The sequence below is a fragment of the Lissotriton vulgaris genome, chromosome 1_1, assembly GCF_964263255.1.
Source record: "Lissotriton vulgaris chromosome 1_1, aLisVul1.2, whole genome shotgun sequence".
NCBI classification, from domain to species: Eukaryota; Metazoa; Chordata; class Amphibia; order Caudata; family Salamandridae; genus Lissotriton; species Lissotriton vulgaris.
Window position 1 is genome coordinate 616,267,376 of NC_141685.1, and position 20,364 is coordinate 616,287,739.

At 45.5% G+C, this 20,364-nt stretch overlaps 1 protein-coding gene across 18 annotated transcripts in view; it reads left to right on the forward strand.

Annotated features, from left to right (window-relative positions):
* Window positions 1-20,364, forward strand: part of NEXN (nexilin F-actin binding protein) — a 355,548-nt gene that overhangs the window by 215,999 nt on the left and 119,185 nt on the right. For 11 of the 18 annotated variants that reach the window (XM_086954162.1, XM_086954175.1, XM_086954185.1 and 8 more), the window contains one exon: window positions 12,621-12,689. The exons of the other annotated variants lie outside the window; for them this stretch is intronic. In XM_086954162.1, the coding sequence (XP_086810288.1) occupies window positions 12,621-12,689 (69 nt within the window). The remainder of the gene's footprint in view (window positions 1-12,620; window positions 12,690-20,364) is intronic. 18 annotated transcript variants of the gene reach the window in all.

Below are 20,364 nucleotides of genomic sequence, written 5' to 3' on the forward strand. Positions count from 1 at the left end.
GCTATGGACAAGTGTGCTTTCTTTTTATGCCTTGGGCAATCTAAAATTACAAAAGAGGCCATCGACATTTGCACAGCACCTTCTATAATACAGATGAAGCATGTGCTAAATGTGTGCTGGCATGATTCAAAGGGGATGACCCCAATGTAAATGGGGGAAATTCTTGGCACCCGTGCCATATCACAGAAGAAGGCCCAGAACCAAAGAGGCCATCAGGAGGTGCAATAATGCGTGCCACATAGAGGTGGTGCACAGTCAGTGCTCCCCAAAGGTGCACTTGAAACATTAGAAAGGGAATCCCAGGGATCCCTCAGGCATTTCCCTGCAGGTGAGTGCAGTAACTCAAAGTGGGATATCGGCACCTCTTTCAAAGTCGGGCCTAGTTACCAGCTGCACAGTGAAGGGAAGACCAGATGTTTGAAGTAGATAGTCTGCCTTTCACTAATGTATTGTTTAAAGTGTAGACCTGTGTTCACACCTGCACTATGAACAGCACATTCAAAGTAATACGGCACACTGTCCTGGGCTGCAACTGGTGCACCCCGTTAAAGATGGTTCACAGCACAGATCACGGCAGTCCACTCTATATGAAATACAGACCTTGATGTTTCAGGATATTTTTAAATCTTTCCAATGGAAAAACATGTTTTCCACCTGTAAAACATACAATGACAATTCGTGGTAGAAACACTTTCTCCACAGATAATATTTTTCAGTAATGCTTTCTAGCTGAGGAATTAGTTTGCTAATCCCAACAAATTCACTTTCTATTAATAAAAATATTGTGATTGCTCACATGGTTCTACTAGAGGTCAATACGAGCGTTAATTGTAAAAAAAAAATTAATTGGTGTTCATACAGAAAGGCTTTTGTGATTTGAATTACTCTGTTAGAGAATTTGTCTGGGTTGGTGAAACAGACATAAGTCAATTTATGCAAAACAGCCTTTCACCCTTCCACTGGTGAACAAATAAGTTGAAAATGGACAAGTTACTTACCTTCAGTAACGCTTTATTTGGTAGAGACATGATCTAGCCACAGATTCCTTACCTTTGAATTTCCCACGTGTCAGATTGGATCCAAAAGATTTTTTATTCGAGCAATACGCCTGCGCACCAGTAGGTGGCATTGGTCGGCTCTACGTGACATTGTTGGCATCGTCTATGCCATTGTGACGTCTGTGTCACCTATATAGGCACCACCTAGGCGTGCTGACGTCAGTTACCTTTCACAACTTTCCATGCCAGAAGCACAGAGACGTTGGTGTGTTTCTGAACAACTAGGGCCCTGAAAGGGATCAGCCCTGATCATAGAAACTTGTCCGCAGTGCAGGGAGGATGGGTTGGTCGGTAAGGAATCTGCAACTAGAACATGTCTCTACCAGATAAGATGTTACTGAAGGTAAGTAACTTGCCCATCTGATAGAGACATCTAGCCGCAGATTCTTTACCTTTGAATGGAACCCAAGCAATACCATCCCCGGAGGAGGGACTGCAGACAAGTTTAGACCAGGAAGTCATGCAAAAGAGAGCAGCAAAAAAGGCTGTCCCTATGGACCTGACTGTCCAGGCACAAATGCTTTGTAATCTTGTCCAGGGATGCCCACCATGCTGCCTGACAAATGTCGAGAACTGGAACTCCACGTTGCAACGCTGTAGTAGCAGCATTAGCTCTGATAGAATGAGCCAGTAAGCATTCATGAGGCTGCTTTTTGCCCAGAGCTTAGCATATTTTGATGCAGAGGATTACCCATCACAAAATAGTCCTGTTCTGCACCGCATAACCTTTCTTGGTTTCAACGTACCCCACGAAGAGTTGGTCGTCCAACTGGAACTCATTAGCGATTAAGCTAGAAAGACAAAGCTCTTTTTGGGTCCAGTCGGTGGAGTTACTCCTCTTCTTTAGAGGGGTGCGTAGGAGCATAGAAAGGGAGCAAGGTGACAGATTGCCCAACATGGAATGGTGTTACCACTTTCAGGAGGAAAGAAGCACCAATTTATTAGGAAAAACTGTTATGTATGGAGACTTGGATGACAAAGCCTGCAATTCGCTCACCCTCCTCGCAGACGTGATTGCCAATAAAAAGGCTGTTTTGAAAGGCAGTTGTGCAGACATTTGAATGGCGCACACATCAGGAAGGTGAGAACCAAATTAAGGTCCCACTGAGGCATAATGAAAGGGGAAGGTGGGACCATATGTACAAGGTCTTTGAGGAATCTATTTACAATGGGAGATTTAAATAATGAGGGTTATTCTGCAGCCTCTGGAAGGACAGGACCGAAAGGTACCCTTTGAGAGTGCCCAATTCAGAGCCCTGCTGGGCAAGGGTGAAAATAAAGAGCAAAACTTGAGAGAGGGAAGCAGACAGAGGATCAATAGAACTTTCTGTACAATATTTTACAAATTTGTTCTATCGGCAGACTTACACAGTCTTGGTGGAGTGCTTCCTGGCAACCAAAATAACATTACAAACTTCTGGAGGAATGTCTTATGCGATCAACTGCTGCAGCTCAATCTCCATGCAAGAAGGCATAGAGTCACAGGTTTGGGTGGAGGACCCTCCCCTGCTGCTGTGACAGAAGATCCTCCCGAAGGGACAGCCTGATTGGAGGATCGATGCTCAATTGGAGAAGCTTGGGATACCAGACTCTCTGTGCCTAGTCTGGCTCCACAAGAATAAGTTGGGCCCGGTTGCTTCTGGTCTTCTTGAGCACTCTGGACAGGAGTGGTATGGGCAGAAAGGCATATAGGAGGCCTGAGCTGACATTGCACATTCTCGGCGTAGGCAAACAGATCTAACCAAGGCTCTCCCCACTGTTGATAGAGACCTTGCATCACATCCGGATGGAGGCACCATTCGTGATCCTAGGCATAGATGGCTGAGTTTGTCCATGCTGGCATTCAGAGAACCTGCCTGGTGTTTAACCACCAGGGATATGCCCTGCTGTTCCAGCCATGTACAGAGACACAGAACCTCTTGGTAAAGAGTCCATGACCCCACTCCACTCTGTTTGTTGCAGTACCACTTGGAGGAGGTGTTGTCCGTGAACACTTAAACCAGGTTTCCCTTCAGTGAAGGTAGAACGGCTTTCAATGCCAAGCAAATTGTTCAGAGCTCCAGCAAGTTGATGTGGAGTCCAGATTCCACCTGAGACCAGAGTCCTCTGATCTCCACCTCTCCCAGATGGCTGACCATTCCAGGAGTGGCGCATCTGTCACTTCAGTGTAGTCTGGTTGGGGAAGGGATCTGCCTCTGACCCAATCGTGGTTTGTTAGACACCACTGAAGGGGCTGTGCAGTTCCCTCCGAGAACTGGAACATGTCGGAGAGTTTCCCCTGATGCTGTGCTCACTGGAACTTCAAGTCCCACTTGTAGGAAAGTGGGTTTCTGTTGTAGTAACCCTTCCACTTGTTACCAGATTTCTGATGTACTTTGACAGAGTGTGCACTGGATTCCTGTCAATCAGGTTCCCAGTGCTTGTGTTCTTTCCCTAAACTGTACCATTGTTTTCACAATGGGCACACCACTGGCCCACCTATAAGTCCCTTTTTAAAAGGTGCCAGTGGTACTCAGGGCCTTGTGACCAAAAAGGGTCCATGAGGACTGCAGCATGTATTGTGCCACCTAAAGAACCCCACACCTAACACATACACAGTGCCATTGCAGGCTATGTGTTGTGGTGTGACTAAACTAAAAGAGTCAACATGGTACCCCTTCCTGGGTGCCATGCCTACACACCACCGTTTGTGGCATAGGTAAGTCACTTCTCTGGCAGACCTTGCAGCCCTAAAGCAGGGTGCACTTTACCACAGGTGAGGGCATAACTGCATGAGCAATATGCCCCTACAGTGTCTTAGTTCATTCTGGGACACTCTAAATGCAGTGAAACCATTTTGAGTACATGGGCCTGAAATTTGTCATTACAAACTCCACAGCTCCATGATGGCTTTACTGAAAACTCGGAAGTGTGGTACCAAACTTCTCAGCATAATAAACCCACACGAATGCCGGTGTTAGATTTATTATAAAATGCACTCAGAGGGCATCTTAGAGATGCCCCCTTAAAAACGGCTGACCGAAAGTGAATTGGCTGACTGGTCCTCTCTAGCAGCTACCACTAGACAGCTTTCTGGCCTCATGGGATGGGAACCTTTGTGCTCTCGGAGGTCAGAAACAAAGCCTGGTCTGGGCGGAGGTGCTTTACAACCCCCCCCCCCCCCCCCCCCCCCACGGCAAGAACAGCAACACTTGGCAGTGAGCCTCAAAGGCTCTCACCTTGTGATGTGCTAATTTGAGCAGCTCCAGCTAGTGGAGATGCCCCCCCCCCCACCAGTCAAGACCCCACGTTTGGCAGCCGGACAGGCAGGAAAATTAGTAAGCAGAGTAGGAGTTTCTACCTTAGCCTGGCACACCCCTAGGGTCGCTAGGAGCAGAGACGAACACCTCTTAGAAATTCTCCATCTTGAATTGGAGAATTAGGTCCAATAGGACCAGGGATGGGCCCCTCTTGCCAAAGGGAGGGGGCACCCAAAGTGTATAGTCACCCTAGGGGACAGTAGCCATTGGCTACTGCCCCCGACCTCAGTATTGCCCTTAAATTTAGTATTTAGGGGCTCCCCTGAACCTTGTTCCTCAGATTTGATGGACCAAAGAAGAAGATGGAAGAAGACATGACGCTGGACCAGGAACTGATCCACTGCAGACAGAACTCGGCAAGAACCCCACCACCTGTAGCCGCTTGACAACTGGACCTGCTGCCCTTCCAGAAACACTTCCAGCCTTCAACCAATCTCTAAGAACCTCCCTTTGGACTACAGGCTCTAGTCCCAGGCACGTCAACGCGACTCACTACTGCAAAAGAACTCCAAGATCGCAGAGAAAGAGGACCGACACTTGTATCTATGTGACTCTGCCCTGCCAGAAGAAAACACTGCAGCTGGATGGCCTCCAAGACCCAGATCCTCTTGGATCAACAATCCAAGCTGGTCACAGCCGTGTTCCCGAGAGCCTGTACCCTCCTGCAAGTGGCCCTGTCGGCCTACTTCTGCCCTGTCTACTCAGCTGTGGCCTCTCCGAGACGGCCCAACCTCAACAGAACTCCTCCATCCCCTGCACATCTCCATCCCCATGACCGGGACTGTTGGATTGGTAGTACCTCCCTTCACTCTACAGTGACCCGCAGACAGTGACCGCGACGGTACCAGTGTTGGCGGTCTACTGAATCTCATTCACCTCCATTGCTCTCCAGTAACCACGCGAGCGACCATCATTGCCGGTATCGACCTGCCGCGGCATGGATACTGAACCCCACACCTCTTAAGACACCCAGTCTCCACTGATTAGCCTTGGGCTCGGCTTACCCTGCACTCAGCCACCCGAGTGCCGCTGGTTGTGCAGTACCTACCACAAACTGACCCTTGCCCAGTGCTGCCGAAAACCCCTAGAGACTGAAAAAGTAAGTTGTGTACCTACCTGCTGATGCATAACATTGTTTATCCTTCCTTAGGATTGCATTGCATTATATCTGCTGCATCCGACTGTCTACCTGTTTCAAGTACCCAGTGTTACTGTTTCTGATTGACAAGCACAAAAGTATTTCCGAGACTATAAAGCATTTCTTGCACATGCAAGGTATTGATTGATGCTATACAAATATATTGCCAGTAATTTGAACGTATGGCATAAAAGTACATACTTGTTACTGAGTTCAACTTGGTTCCTAGTATTAAAAGTATCTAAAGTAATACTTTTTTTACAAACCTTGGCCTGGAGTCAGTATATGAGTGTGTGGTTCTACCTTTGTGCTTCTGCCCCGAGTGGTCGCTCCCCTGCCTCTCCACTGTGTAGCGGTATCGTTGAACTACGCTGCTTTGAGCGACTGTAGCATATTTGAAGTGCCATTTAATTAATTGTTTTAACCTCGCTTGCCTGCCGGTATCATTGAACTGAGCTGCTTTGAGCGACTGTAGCATATTTGAACTGCCATCTAATTAATTGTTTTGACCTCGCTTGCCTGCCGATATCATTGAACTGAGCTGCATTATTTAACTGTGCCTTTAACTGCATTGACTGCACCTCGCTTGCTTGCACCATTGTTTTCTGGCCAAAGTTAACTGCGCGATACCCCCCAGCGCCCTGCTCGACTCCCCCCTCCATTTTGTAGCTGTTGTTGTTGTGCTTCGTGTTGACCCGAGCCCGCCCCGCCTCCCAGCTGAGCCGCCCTCCCACTATCTATTTACAGCGCTCCCTGTACCAGAAGCGCTGTGATCCCTCTGTGCTTCTGCCCCGAGTGGTCGCTCCCCTGCCTCTCCACCGTGTAGCGGTATCGTTGAACTACGCTGCTTTGAGCGACTGTAGCATATTTGAAGTGCCATTTAATTAATTGTTTTAACCTCGCTTGCCTGCCGGTATCATTGAACTGAGCTGCTTTGAGCGACTGTAGCATATTTGAACTGCCATCTAATTAATTGTTTTGACCTCGCTTGCCTGCCGATATCATTGAACTGAGCTGCATTATTTAACTGTGCCTTTAACTGCATTGACTGCACCTCGCTTGCTTGCACCATTGTTTTCTGGCCAAAGTTAACTGCGCGATACCCCCCCAGCGCCCTGCTCGACTCCCCCCTCCATTTTGTAGCTGTTGTTGTTGTGCTTCGTGTTGACCCGAGCCCGCCCCGCCTCCCAGCTGAGCCGCCCTCGCCCCTCCCTTTTCCCACCATCCATATATGACAGCAGCCCAAGCGCGCAGCGTTCACGCGCAGCGACCGCGCCCCAGCCGCGCCGAAGGTGCGCCAAAGGTAAGCCCGTCTACGCCCGTCCGCGCCTGGACCGCGCCCAGCGCCAGACCCCCTGCCCCTCGCACTGCCCAGCCCTCCCGCATTACCTACGATGCCGCCACCCTCCTAGCCCTTAACCCCGGTCGCGCCCCCAACTGCGTCCTAGCCGCTCCCGGTCACACTCATGGACCTTTCTCCTGCTACTCCTGCAAATTCAGCGGCACCAACTGCATCTCCGCTACGACCACACCACAGATTCACGACCCCAACCACCTACAATGCATCCTTCTCAACACCCGATCGGTCCACAGACACGCCATTGACCTATGGAATCTACTAGACACCATCTCTCCAGACGTTGCCTTCCTAACAGAAACATGGATGAACGCTTCCTCCGCCCCAGACATCACCATTGCCATCCCTGAAGACTATAAGATCACACGCAAGAACAGTACCGGCCACACAGGAGGAGGAATCGCTATCGTCCATAAGAAATCTATCCGCATCTCAACCAGCTCTGACGCCAACCTCGCCAACTCCGAACACCTTCACTTCCAAATACACATCGACCCCAAGACCACACTCAGAGGCACCCTCCTCTACAGACCACCAGGACCCCGCGCTAAATTCAGTGAAGACATCACGGACTTCGTCACTCCACACGCGCTCCCCTCCAAAGACTACATCCTTCTGGGAGACCTCAACTTTCACCTTGAAAAGCTCAACGACCGCAACACCACCACCCTCTTGGACAACCTCACCAACCTCGGACTCAAACAACTAGTCACTTCCCCCACCCACATCGCAGGTCACACACTCGACCCCATCTTCACCTCCAGCAATCATGTCTCCTTCAGCCACACTACGGACCTCCTCTGGACTGACCTCAGCTGCGTTCACTTCACCTACAACAAGCCAAAACCCACCAACCACCTCCAACCAACCCTGCAAAGAAACTGGAACAAAATCACCACCGACCAGATCTCCGCATCGCTCCTTCTAAACACCCCAGCCCACTCTTCTAACCCAAACCAAGCCGCCGCCAACCTCACCCTATGGTTATCCAACACCGCCGACACCTTAGCACCACTGAAAAAACGTCAAAGCAAACCCGGCAGCAAGAAGGCCTCATGGTTCAACGATGATCTTAAAAAGTCCAAGAAACTCTGCCGCTCCCTTGAAAAGGCCTGGAAAAAAGACCCAACCACTAGCACCAAGGACGCCTTCAAAAACGCCACCCGCACTCACCACCAACTAATCCGAAAAGCCAAGAAAACAGCATTCAAGGATCGACTTGACAACAACGCCCACAACAGCAAGGAACTCTTCAACATCGTCAAGGAATTTTCCAACCCCTCGGCCAACTCCAACGACATCACCCCCTCCCAAACCCTCTGCGACTCCCTAGCCTCATTCTTCCACAACAAGATTGCAGACATCCACAACAGCTTCGACAACCAACCCGGAGACCAACCCACCCAACCATCTGCTGAACACTCTCCCCCCGTGAACACCCTTAACGACTGGAACCCAATCTCCACTGAGGACACCATCCGCCTGATGAACTCCATCCACTCAGGATCCCCTACAGATCCATGTCCTCACCACATCTTCAACAAAGCAGACTCTGTCATAGCACCGCACCTCCGAGACGTCATCAACTGCTCCTTCAACTCCGCCACCTTCCCGGAAAGCTGGAAACACGCTGAACTCACCGCCCTTCTGAAAAAACCCACAGCGGACCCCACCGACCTCAAAAATTACCGCCCCATTTCGCTCCTTCCATTCCCGGCCAAAGTCATCGAGAAAGCCGTCAACAACCAGCTCGCCGCTTTCCTCGAAGCCAACAAATTCCTCGACTCCTCACAATCTGGCTTCCGAGCAAAACACCGCACTGAGACCGCCCTCATCGCAGCAACAGACGACATTCGAACTCTACTAGACAATGGAGACACAGTCGCCCTCATCCTCCTCGACCTCTCTGCAGCATTCGACACAGTCTGCCACAGCACCCTGTTACAACGCCTCAATAACATCGGAATACAAGGAAAAGCACTTGAATGGATCACCTCGTTCCTCACCGGAAGAACCCAGAGAGTCCGCCTCCCACCATTCAAGTCCGAGGCCACTGAAGTCATCTGTGGCGTTCCACAAGGATCCTCACTCAGCCCCACCCTCTTCAACGTATACATGAGTCCCCTCGCGGCCATCGCCCGCCAACACAACCTCAACATCATCTCTTACGCGGATGACACTCAACTAATCCTTTCTCTCACCAATGACCCCAGCACCGCCAAAACTAACCTACACGAAGGAATGAAAGAGGTTGCCGATTGGATGAAACAAAGCCGTCTGAAACTGAACTCAGACAAAACAGAAGTCCTCATCTTAGGTACATCCCCCTCTGCATGGGACGACTCTTGGTGGCCGGAAGCCCTTGGAAAAGCACCCATCCCGACAGACCACGCACGGAACCTAGGCGTGATCCTGGATTCTTCACTTTCAATGAACAGACAAGTCAACGCCGTTTCTTCATCCTGCTTCAACATTCTTCGCATGCTCAGGAAAACATTTCGCTGGATCCCCACCGAAACAAGGAAAACAGTCACCCATGCTCTAGTCACGAGCCGACTGGACTACGGAAACACCCTCTACGCAGGTACTACCGCTAAACTCCAGAAGAAACTCCAACGAATCCAAAACGCCTCAGCCAGGATCATATTAGACATCCTGCGCAACGAACACATCTCCGGTCACCTGAAAGACCTCCACTGGCTTCCCGTCAATAAGAGAATCACTTTCCGACTGCTAACCCACGCACACAAATCACTCTACGACATCGGACCAGAATGCCTCAACTCACGACTGTCCTTCTACACCCCCTCCCGCCAACTACGTTCTTCCAACCAAGCCCTCGCCACTGTACCTAGCATCAACAAGACCACCATGGGAGGCAGATCCTTCTCATACCTGGCTGCTAAAACATGGAACTAACTCCCCGCGTACCTTCGCCTCACCCAGAACCACCTAGCATTCAGAAAGCAACTTAAAACGTGGATATTTGACAAGTAATCCTCCTCCCCTTTCTAAGCGCCTTGAGACCCTCTGGGTAGGTAGTGCGCTATATAAATTCTTTGACTTGACTTGACTTGACCTTGTATGAGAGTGTACACAAAATGTATTCACAATACCCTCTGATAAGCCTAACTGCTCAGCTGAGCCACCATTAAATTGGGAGTAAGGTATTATCTACTTTAACCTCTACCATACCTTTGGGAAGTCCCTGGACTCTGTACTAACTATACATCATATTGGTATAGTATATACAGAGCCAGCTTCCTACACCACTATAGAGCCCACATATTCCATCACTAGTAGGATGCAGGAGTCCAAGAGGCCCAGCAGCCTCAGAGTCATTCTCACAGAAATCAAGGATACATATAAGTCCACCATAGAGGGAACACTCTCTATGCCAGAACCAACAAAAACTGACCCGAAAATAAAGACCATTGAGAATTCAGTGGCCAGACTCACTCTAAAACCTACACTGCACTCTCATCACACCAAACCTGAAAGAGCTCCACTGCCTCCCCATACACAAAGGAGCACAATTCAAGCTCCGCATTACACTTCCAAGGCAGTACATAACACTGGCCCAGCATACCTCAACAATCACATCTTCCAGACACTTCCACTTGGACTCCTACTTGCATACATCCCACACATATGGAAAACTACATTTGGCAGTCAAGCCTTCTTCTACATCGCTCCTAAAGCATGGAACGACCTGCCGCTACACATAAGAGCCTCCTTCTCACTGAATACTTCAAGAAACTGAAGACCTAACCATTCAAGTAGTCCCACTAGGCCATAGGTTTGGTTAGACTCACACCAGCTCAGTGCCAAAATATCCTGTTGGGTGATAGTGCACTCTCCACTTCTACATAACATACCATTACATCACAGAACATACAGGCAGGCAGGGCCGGACTGGCCATAGCGGGCACCGGGCAATCCCCCGGTGCGCCGCACCGGTGGGGGCCGGTTTTGGGCCCCTGGGGGCCGTTTTGGTTACCGGCCCTGGCAAAGATCACAGCGACACCTCCAACCCCCCACCTGCCCCCCCCCCTCCCCCTCAGTGGGGAGGGGGTGCCGGCCGAGCACTTTGCCAGGGCAGGTTGTGGTTTCCAGGGCTTTTAATATTCAATTATTTTTCTTGTGGTGTCATTCGTTGACAAACAGTTTCAGTTTAACATCTTTGTTATATTGACTGGTATTTTGTTGGTTAAATATCAAAAATCCTTGAAAGCAGTCCATGAAAAGAGAGATGACTAAATGTGCTCTGGATAGTTGAATAAATGGCAAGGGAAAATGGAAACAATTGTAAATAATAGTATGGGATGGCTCTGTGGAGAAGAGTAGCAAAGAAGCAGCAATTAACCAATTAATAACAGTTACGAGAGACGTTATGTGGCATCATCTAGCACATAGCTTGGATGTGTCCTAAAGCTTAATCCTCAAAAGGCAGAAGTCCTCCTTATCTGTAGCCCACAGCACACAAACTTTAGTCAACACTGGCTTGCAGTTTTGCAACACCTGGACTTTGCTTCCTTCTAATTGAGTAAGTCTCTTGTAATATGGTTGGATTCAAATTTTACTTTGGCAACACATATTGACCAAACATCTTCTTAAATCAATCGTTGCTATATTCCATAAAGAATCTCAAACCTTTTCTTTGTCGTAACGATTTCTGCTTTGTTGTATATACATTAATTGTGCCCACAATTAACTATATCAATGTGGTATAACTGGTTATTCCAGCTTTATCAATCACCCCCATCAAAGCAGTGCTCAAAGCTGCTTTTAGCTTGTCCAAGGCACATTTCTCCTGCACTCAGAGAATTGCACTGATTACCTCTTGCTGCCAGAATTAAATTTAAATTTAAGCAAGGTTATATTACTTGCATAACAGTACATTTACAGCGACTTTGGTACCGTTAAGTCTAATAGAAACCTCGAAGCATACAAATTCTCACCTTGAAGACCCAAAGCCACAGATAGCCTTCTCTGGGCTCATACACATATTGGAATTTTCTCCCTAGGTACTTGGAATGTACAGTAAAATCACTAATCCAGTTTCGCCAAAAACTGAAAATGTACATGTTAAAGGCATATCGTGGATAGCCATGTCGCTCTGGAATTGACTACCGCAGCTTCTCTATGGCTCACGCTTTTCCCAATTCTTCTCTATGTTTCATTCCTAGTTCGACTTTAACTACTTTGTCGCCGCTACATGTGGATTGTGGTTACACTCTGTTGTTCCTACACACTGTTTATTTGTAACGGATGCCAAGCATCTCATGTTGTTGGAATGTACAGCGAGTTTATATCTTTGTGGTTGCATGCGCTTTCGAAAAATGCAAAAATAAATAAAATAAAGCTTGCACTCTTGCCCATTATGGTAAGGTTAAATACATAACTAGCTTTTCGGAGCTGTATTAACTTGAATACATGATGGTTTACAATTTCCGATCCTAAATGCTGGCTGGTCGATAAAATAGACGTTAGCCTAGATTTCCGAATGTGGGTTTCGTGCCTTCGGATGCAGACCTGGAAGTCATGAATTCCCATACAATGCAAGTAAGATTTTGAATGATTCCTGAACATTTTCGTGCCCATTTCTGGTAGTCTGTTATTGCCCTATTTAGCGGGTTTGTATGAATTCGACAAAGGAAAATAACTTTGGTTTGTTAATATGTTATATGAAATGTACAGGCGGCTATGACAGCATGGTGTTTATGTGCATTATTCAGCTATTTCCCCATTTCCTAATTATTTTTAAGAGTCCAGACCAGGATAGCATGCACCAGGATTTGGAGAGTACAAAGATGGAGAGTTTTGGAGCTCACGAAGTAAGGCTTATTTGACTAACGTTGTCGTGCTCACCTTCAGCTAACATGTACCTAATAGCATCACATCTGTTTCTGTCATACTCACTGCTCATAATGTTGCTATGTTTTCTGTTTTTTATATTTTCAGTCTTTTATATTTTCAGTCTGACAAATTACACCAAATCTCCTTTTAGTAAATATGCAGTTAGACGAAAGAGATGTGTATTTGTCAGTGTTGACTGGGAATCTAAACCCCACTTTTCACTTATGGATGTTAAACCGTACATCATGCTACTTCAGTTCCAGTAAATGCTTATTATGTCATTTGTACCTGCACCTGTGTTGTGCAACCTATGGCCCTGCAGCCATTTATGTAATGTGTGCCCTCTTGTACCGGGCAGGCACACACTTCATAAGCGCACAAGCTCTATCCTAGAGGCAAGCACAGATACAAAATATTGCCTCATTGGAGGGGGAGTGGGAATTTTCTAGCAAAGGGAAGACTGAGGATCCCTGAAAAAAAGGGAACAGCTTTTCAGTCTTCCACCAAAAGCAGTTTGAGGGTCCAAGGTTGCCCATATTTACCGCCTAGTCTTAGCTGTTGGTGTGTGTATGTGCACCAGTTCATCTACCATGTGCTGCACCTTCGAAAGGCGATTCTTTTGCACGTTCAGTAGGACCTTTTGTGCTACAGTCCCTCTTTGAACTTCTCGAGGAGTTAACCCTCTACACATCCCTTATGGTGGTCTATCAATCACCTGCGATACCTAGATTCCGGAGCACTTGTCCAATCCATGCTGGTGCAGCAGAGTTGAGGATGCTCATGGGCACCTTGGAAACACCTTTAAATCAATGACTAGACACTGGGGGCAAAAAAGCAATGCAAACCGGATTGCACTGGTTTCCCTGCCAAGACCATGTTATATAATAGGGTGGCTTATTTCCAAATATTGGAATATTCCTACAAGCCTCCTTTAATATTTCAAATATTATAGGACTCCCAAAGTGAATATCTAAAAGATTTGTGATGTATACCATCGAGGCCTAGAAAGTCTGTCTTGCAGTGAGGTGCAGCTTAGAAACACAGATGAACGCTCTACATGAAGCACTCTAATGAGAGGATTGGAAGAATCTATTTAGAACATATTGTCCACAGGTAGCCATGGACATTATTTAGGGGTAGTCAGGCATAGCCACTGATACCCCTGGCATTTCCCATCGGACTCTTGACCCTTCCATTGCTCTCCCTGGTCTCAGCAGTAATGAAGCCAGAGGCAGGAACTACAGATAAATATAGCTTTGATAGTAGTGCATTCTTTCTTTATATCTACCCCTTCCACTTGGCCAAACGTGTCCAGTGTATGTACAGGAGTGCCTGACCTGTGCATTTAAACTCCAGGGCACAGGTAGAGGCAAGCATGAACATCTGGAATCGATTAAGTCCTCCTGACCTCCGATGGACATGTGTAGCCATCAAGACAATCATCAAAAAGAGAGCTCAAGAAACTGCTATATTTTCTGAAAAATTGAGCTCCTTTATTAAAGTCGATAGACTCTTCTAAATAGGGCAACGCATGTTTCACGGCTGCCTTGTTGCTTTATCAGGGCCAACATTTCTAAAATATAAAAAAAACTTTACATTTTACAAATTCCATTTTTACACAAAGTAACAATCATCATAACATGCTAAATATAATTCAACACTGAAAAGATCCTATTTTCTATATACAATCTCTTACTGTGTATACCCCATTCCAATGGCTTAATAGATATGATTTCCTTCTCTATTTTTCATATTTATATGCCCAGAACAATGTATTTCTCAAACAAGATACCAAATACAATGTAAAATATGATGAATTCATCCTCACCTGTATTTCATCTTCCAATTATTAATTACTGTATATCTCGTAAAGTAACGTAATTGTTAGGATAATACATCTTCAAATCCCTCAATAGCACATCCATGCCATTTACACTAAGCAGTAAGATTCCAGATGATCCCAAGAGTTACAAATTCTCAACATCTTATTTGACACACATATTAGAAAGCTAATTCTTCAAATCTTTGTCATGCATTTCAAGTTAACAAAATATAATAGCACTACAATTTCTTCAGTGTCCATTTTATCACAAACAATCACACCTACACTTATATATATATATATATATATATATATATATATATATACATTCAGAACGTCTTCTCACATCGGATTAGACTGCACAGGACACAGCGGGGCTTCGGTTTACAAAGTTCTTTAATTGCAGGCAAGCATGACCGGTTTCGGCAACACCCCTTCTTCAAATGCTTCAGTCCTGACATTTTACCTCCTCCCACTATTTATTTCAGAAGGCTCCGCCTTAACCAGTGGTGGTTGGCTCCCCTGCACCTCGTACACCCTTTGCAATTAACAGGGGACTACTAGTCCCATAATGCCGCAAAAGTCATGTCTTGGTGCAGTGTGCGGGACGAGTTTGCCGTGCATGACATTTTCGGAATTCCTCTTGCCCCATGCTTTCATCCGCAAGCCTCTGTGTTTGCAAAGTCATCTTGTCATTTTGTGGCGCGTTTCATCATCATCGCGTCTCCAGCCATTCAGGTGCGTTTTCATCAGTTTGTTCCGTGGCTGTTTTTTACAGAGGGTATGGCGGAGGGCCAGGCACTTAGTCCGTTACCACGGTTACTTTCAGAAGGATCCCATATTCACCTGGCCGCTTTTCAGAAAGGGTCCTGTCCACGCGTTATGGGAAAACGCGGTAATATGCATTCAGAACGTCTTCTCACATCGGATTAGACTGCACAGGACACAGCGGGGCTTCGGTTTACAAAGTTCTTTAATTGCAGGCAAGCATGACTGGTTTCGGCAACACGCCTTCTTCAAATGCTTCAGTCCTGACATTTTACCTTCTCCCACTATTTATTTCAAATGGCTCCGCCTTACCCAGTGGTGGTTGGCTCCCCTGCACCTCGTACACCCTTTGCAATTAACAGGGGACTACTAGTCCCATAATGGCGCAAAAGTCATGTCTTGGTGCAGTGTGCGGGACGAGTTTGCTGTGCATGACATTTTCGGAATTCCTCTTGCCCCATGCTTTCATCCGCCAGCCTCTGTGTTTGCAAAGTCATCTTGTCATTTTGAGGCGCGTTTCATCATCATCGCGTCTCCAGCCATTCAGGTGCGTTTTCATCAGTTTGTTCCGTGGCTGTTTTTTACAGAGGGTATGGTGGAGGGCCAGGCACTTAGTCCGTTACCACGGTTACTTTCAGAAGGATCTCTTATTCACCTGGCCGCTTTTCAGAAAGGGTCCTGTCCACGCGTTATGGGAAAGCGCGGTAATATGCATTCAGAATGTCTTCTCACATCGGATTAGACTGCACAGGACACAGCGGGGCTTCGGTTTACAAAGTTCTTTAATTGCAGGCAAGCATGACCGGTTTCGGCAACACGCCTTCTTCAAATGCTTCAGTCCTGACATTTTACCTCCTCCCACTATTTATTTCAAATGGCTCCGCCTTACCCAGTGGTGGTTGGCTCCCCTGCACCTCGGACACCCTTTGCAATTAACAGGGGACTACTAGTCCCATAATGCCGCAAAAGTCATGTCTTGGTGCAGTGTGCGGGACGAGTTTGCCGTGCATGACATTTTCGGAATTCCTCTTGCCCCATGCTTTCATCCGCCAGCCTCTGTGTTTGCAAAGTCATCTTGTCATTCTGAACATCTGGAATCGATTCAGTCCTCCTGACCTCCGATGGACATGTGTAGCCATCAAGACAATCATCAAAAAGAGAGCTCAAGAAACTGCTATATTTTCTGAAAAATTGAGCTCCTTTATTAAAGTCGATAGACTCTTTTAAAAAGGGCAACACATGTTTCACGGCTGCCTTGTTGCTTTATCAGGGCCAACATTTCTAAAATATAAAAAAAAGTACATTTTACAAATTCCATTTTTACACAAAGTAACAATCATCATAACATGCTAAATATAATTCAACACTGAAAAGATCCTATTTGCTATTTACAATCTCTTACTGTGTATACCCCATTCCAATGGCTTAATAGATATGATTTCCTTCTCTATTTTTCATATTTATATGCCCAGAACAATGTATTTCTCAAACAAGATACCAAATACAATGTAAAATATGATGAATTCATCCTCACCTGCATTTCATCTTCCAATTATTAATTACTGTATATCTCGTAAAGTAACGTAATTGTTAGGATAAGAAATCCTCAAATCCCTCAACAGCACATCCATGCCATTTACACTAAGCAGTAAGATTCCAGATGATCCCAAGAGTTACAAATTCTCAACATCTTATTTGACACACATATTAGAAAGCTAATTCTTCAAATCTTTGTCATGCATTTCAAGTTAACAAAATATAATAGCACTACATTTTTTTCAGTGTCCATTTTATCACAAACAATCACACCTACACTTTTATGGGAAAGGTAATATAAAAACTAAGCTAAGATTCACAGATGAGCCTTTTCAAGGAAAAGAGCATGCTAGTATAAATATGACGCTCAGAATGTGAAGGTTCAAAGTAACATTGTAAATGAGTTCGGGAGAGCGAATTCCTACAAGGAATCTGTACTAATCAGCCTTGGGAATTGAAGGGATTCATTCTATGCATAGTACTGAAGGAGCTTTACATGCCTTTGCATGCCTTAATTACCTTTTGTGGTGTTGTTAATTTCTTTAAGATAAATATTCTTGTCTAAAAATGGTCTTTGCTGAAGTGAAATAATTCGGAAATTTGCAATAGAGATAAACATGTCTTAAATGAGGATCTGAAGCGTCTGTGTGAAAATTAAAAAATGCCATAAATATATTGCACTTTCCACAAATTAAAAAAAGTGAGAAACTCGTTTGAGTGGCAAAGGCAGGTGGTGTGTGAAACTTAATTGTGGCAAAGTGGTGTATGCCGAAATGCTGACTGACTTTTAAAAATGTTGTGATAGAAAGAAGGGGGTAGCTGACAGAAATCAAGACTCCAGCCAGAGCCAATTGGTGGGGACACATTAACTAATTGTGTGTTCTGTCTTAGACCTCCCAAATAATTGTAAATGCTTAGGATTGCACCACAGTGCAAAGACTTGACAAATATTAATATAAACTTTAATTTCATTTCCGCATAGCAGAATGCTGAATAAGTGCCAGGGTGGATAAAGAAATGCAGAATAAAGATTGGGAAATAAAAGTGTTTGCAGTTCTCCTCAAGAGGAGGAATATGTCTGTTGACGTGTTTTTCCAAATTCCAGAAAGTAAATGATACCATGATTTCTTCAAAATGACAATTTAAAATATTTAGTCAATTTGTGTGAAAGTTCAGAGAGAAAGAGATCATATATTTGTTTTTGAACTAACTTTCATTACATAGAAATAGCGTTGCAACCGGCAAATGCTTGTCCTGTGTGGATGTGGATCTTACTGATGCAAAAACATAGTCAAAGCAGTGAGAGTGTGAAACTGCTGAATCTGGTTATCTGTGGAAAAAGTATTGTGTAGCTGATGACCCTAGCATATCAGTGCTAACGTTTCCACTTTCAATAGGCAGCAAAATATGTATCATCATACATACATGACCACAAATGTGAGTAGTCACAATTATTACAAATTAATATCTCACTATAGGGATCCTGACTGTCTTGTAGGATTTCATAAGTGATGGTCTACCTCCCACTGGTTAAAAATAGATCAGCAGCGCCCGAGTCAGGGCCTCCCGGTCTTGAGGTACTCAACCAAGATGGCTGAATGTCTCCCTCATTGCAACGTGCTCATACTGCACACAGGAAACATTCACTACATAACTCCAGTTCTTTCAATTCTTCGTCACTTTGGTACAAGTTCATGTTTTAGTTCGGGTTCTCCAGAACAGCTCTCTTGCACTAAATTGAGATATTTTATAACCACACTCCTGAGTTCAAATGTAATTCTAGCTTTACCTTGCCCATGTTTTTTTTCCTATTATATCATAGCAGTGTATAACTTATTATAGGGACTTGTTGCACCTCAAAGCCATTCCAGGTGCCTGTGGGCTATATAAAAAGATACAAGTAGCAAGATAGTAACTTGCTATCAATATACAATTAAATTGATGTATAAAGATAATGCTCCATAAAAAACACAAACTTTTATGGTTACATTCTCGTGTGTGCACTGCATGCTCAATTCAGCCAAAAGCTACTTTGTAGCTCTATTAGTATTTTCTTTTGTTCAAAGTACAGCAAGCTCAAATGGCCCATATATATTTTGGGAAGGGCGAAGCCCTGTTTTAATTACTGGGTGCATTGTTTTTTTTAAAACCTGTATTTTTCAGTTTAAGTTGAATTAACAGTGCAGTGGCAAGAAACCACAGTCACAGTATACAGTGCGTAGCTGAGGGAAGAAACCCAAATTGAATATGGTATTTATAGGTAGGCAGGGGTCAATCATCCAGTCTCAAGGCAGCGGAGCACGCCAGGCAAACCGCTTCCACTCTCTCCCCTACCTGGGGTCTCACAGGGCCTAGTTTTTGGTGTCAGTGTCTACCCTGCTCGAGGAGGCATCACCTGGCACTGCAAATCTTTCTCCCAGGGCCCTCCATGTGGCTAAGTCACCCCTTAGTTTGGGGTCTCTTTTGTTATTTTTCCTGCAAATTTCCTCTGCTAGAGTCTACTCTGCTTCCTCAAATCTAGTGTTCTTCTGAAGGGGTGCGTTGACCCATCCACATGATAACCAACCTACGGCGGGTCAGCACTAATATCAGCTGCAGATACTTGTCTGCCATCTTGCAACCTTTAGGCCTGCTAATGTTTGCCACCAGGCAGAACTGTGGGGTGAGGGTGCCTGTAATGACGTGGTACTGGGTGCATTGTTAAGAAAGGATAGGAGGCAAGCAAGTCAGCCTCGGGCCCCGAACTCTTGATACTAATAAATAATGAAATGCATTTGGGATGCAGGGTTGGTAAATGGTGTCAAACTCTGCCGCCATGATTGAGTAAGACAGGAGTACAGTACTGATGTCGGTCTCAAACACAAAGGAGTTTCTTTCGAGTATTGGCTTGAATGAAACTGGTGTGTATCAACAACAAGAGAGTAAGGATAATCAAGAGGTCACTCCTATATCCCCAATAATAAATGCAAAAATCAACTAAAGAGTGACTTGTCGGTGCTGTGGTCAGGAAAATAAAACCAAAGTCACCAGGAAAACAACCTCACACCGTCAGTGACGAGGCAATACCAAAAATGAATGCAGGAAAATAGTGAAACACGTACAAAAAAGAAAATAACTTATATTTTGTTAAGAAGAACCCTCACTCACCCTAGTGGTGACATGCTTCATCATGGGGTTCCCACTGGAGGAACCGAATGTCCCTCCAGTGTGCTTCAACGCCTGTTTTACAGCGGAGCAGGTTATTGTGAAAAAAGGTTATTTCAGGTATGTGTTATGTGCAAGTGATAGTGAGGTTAAAAAATATCAGCTGTACCAGAAACAGCTTTATTCAACGGTCAGCTAATATTATTAAAAACAGTGTATTGGATACTTTTAGTGGTAATATTCTTGACCACTTGTATCCTTTAAGAAATAGGTCGACATGTTTCAGCTGTCTGAAATTATTAATGCAGCTTTCTTCAGGACCAAAACAGTGAATATCCCCGGTGGTCCGCGCTCGCTAAGGCGTGTCCATACCAGTGGATATA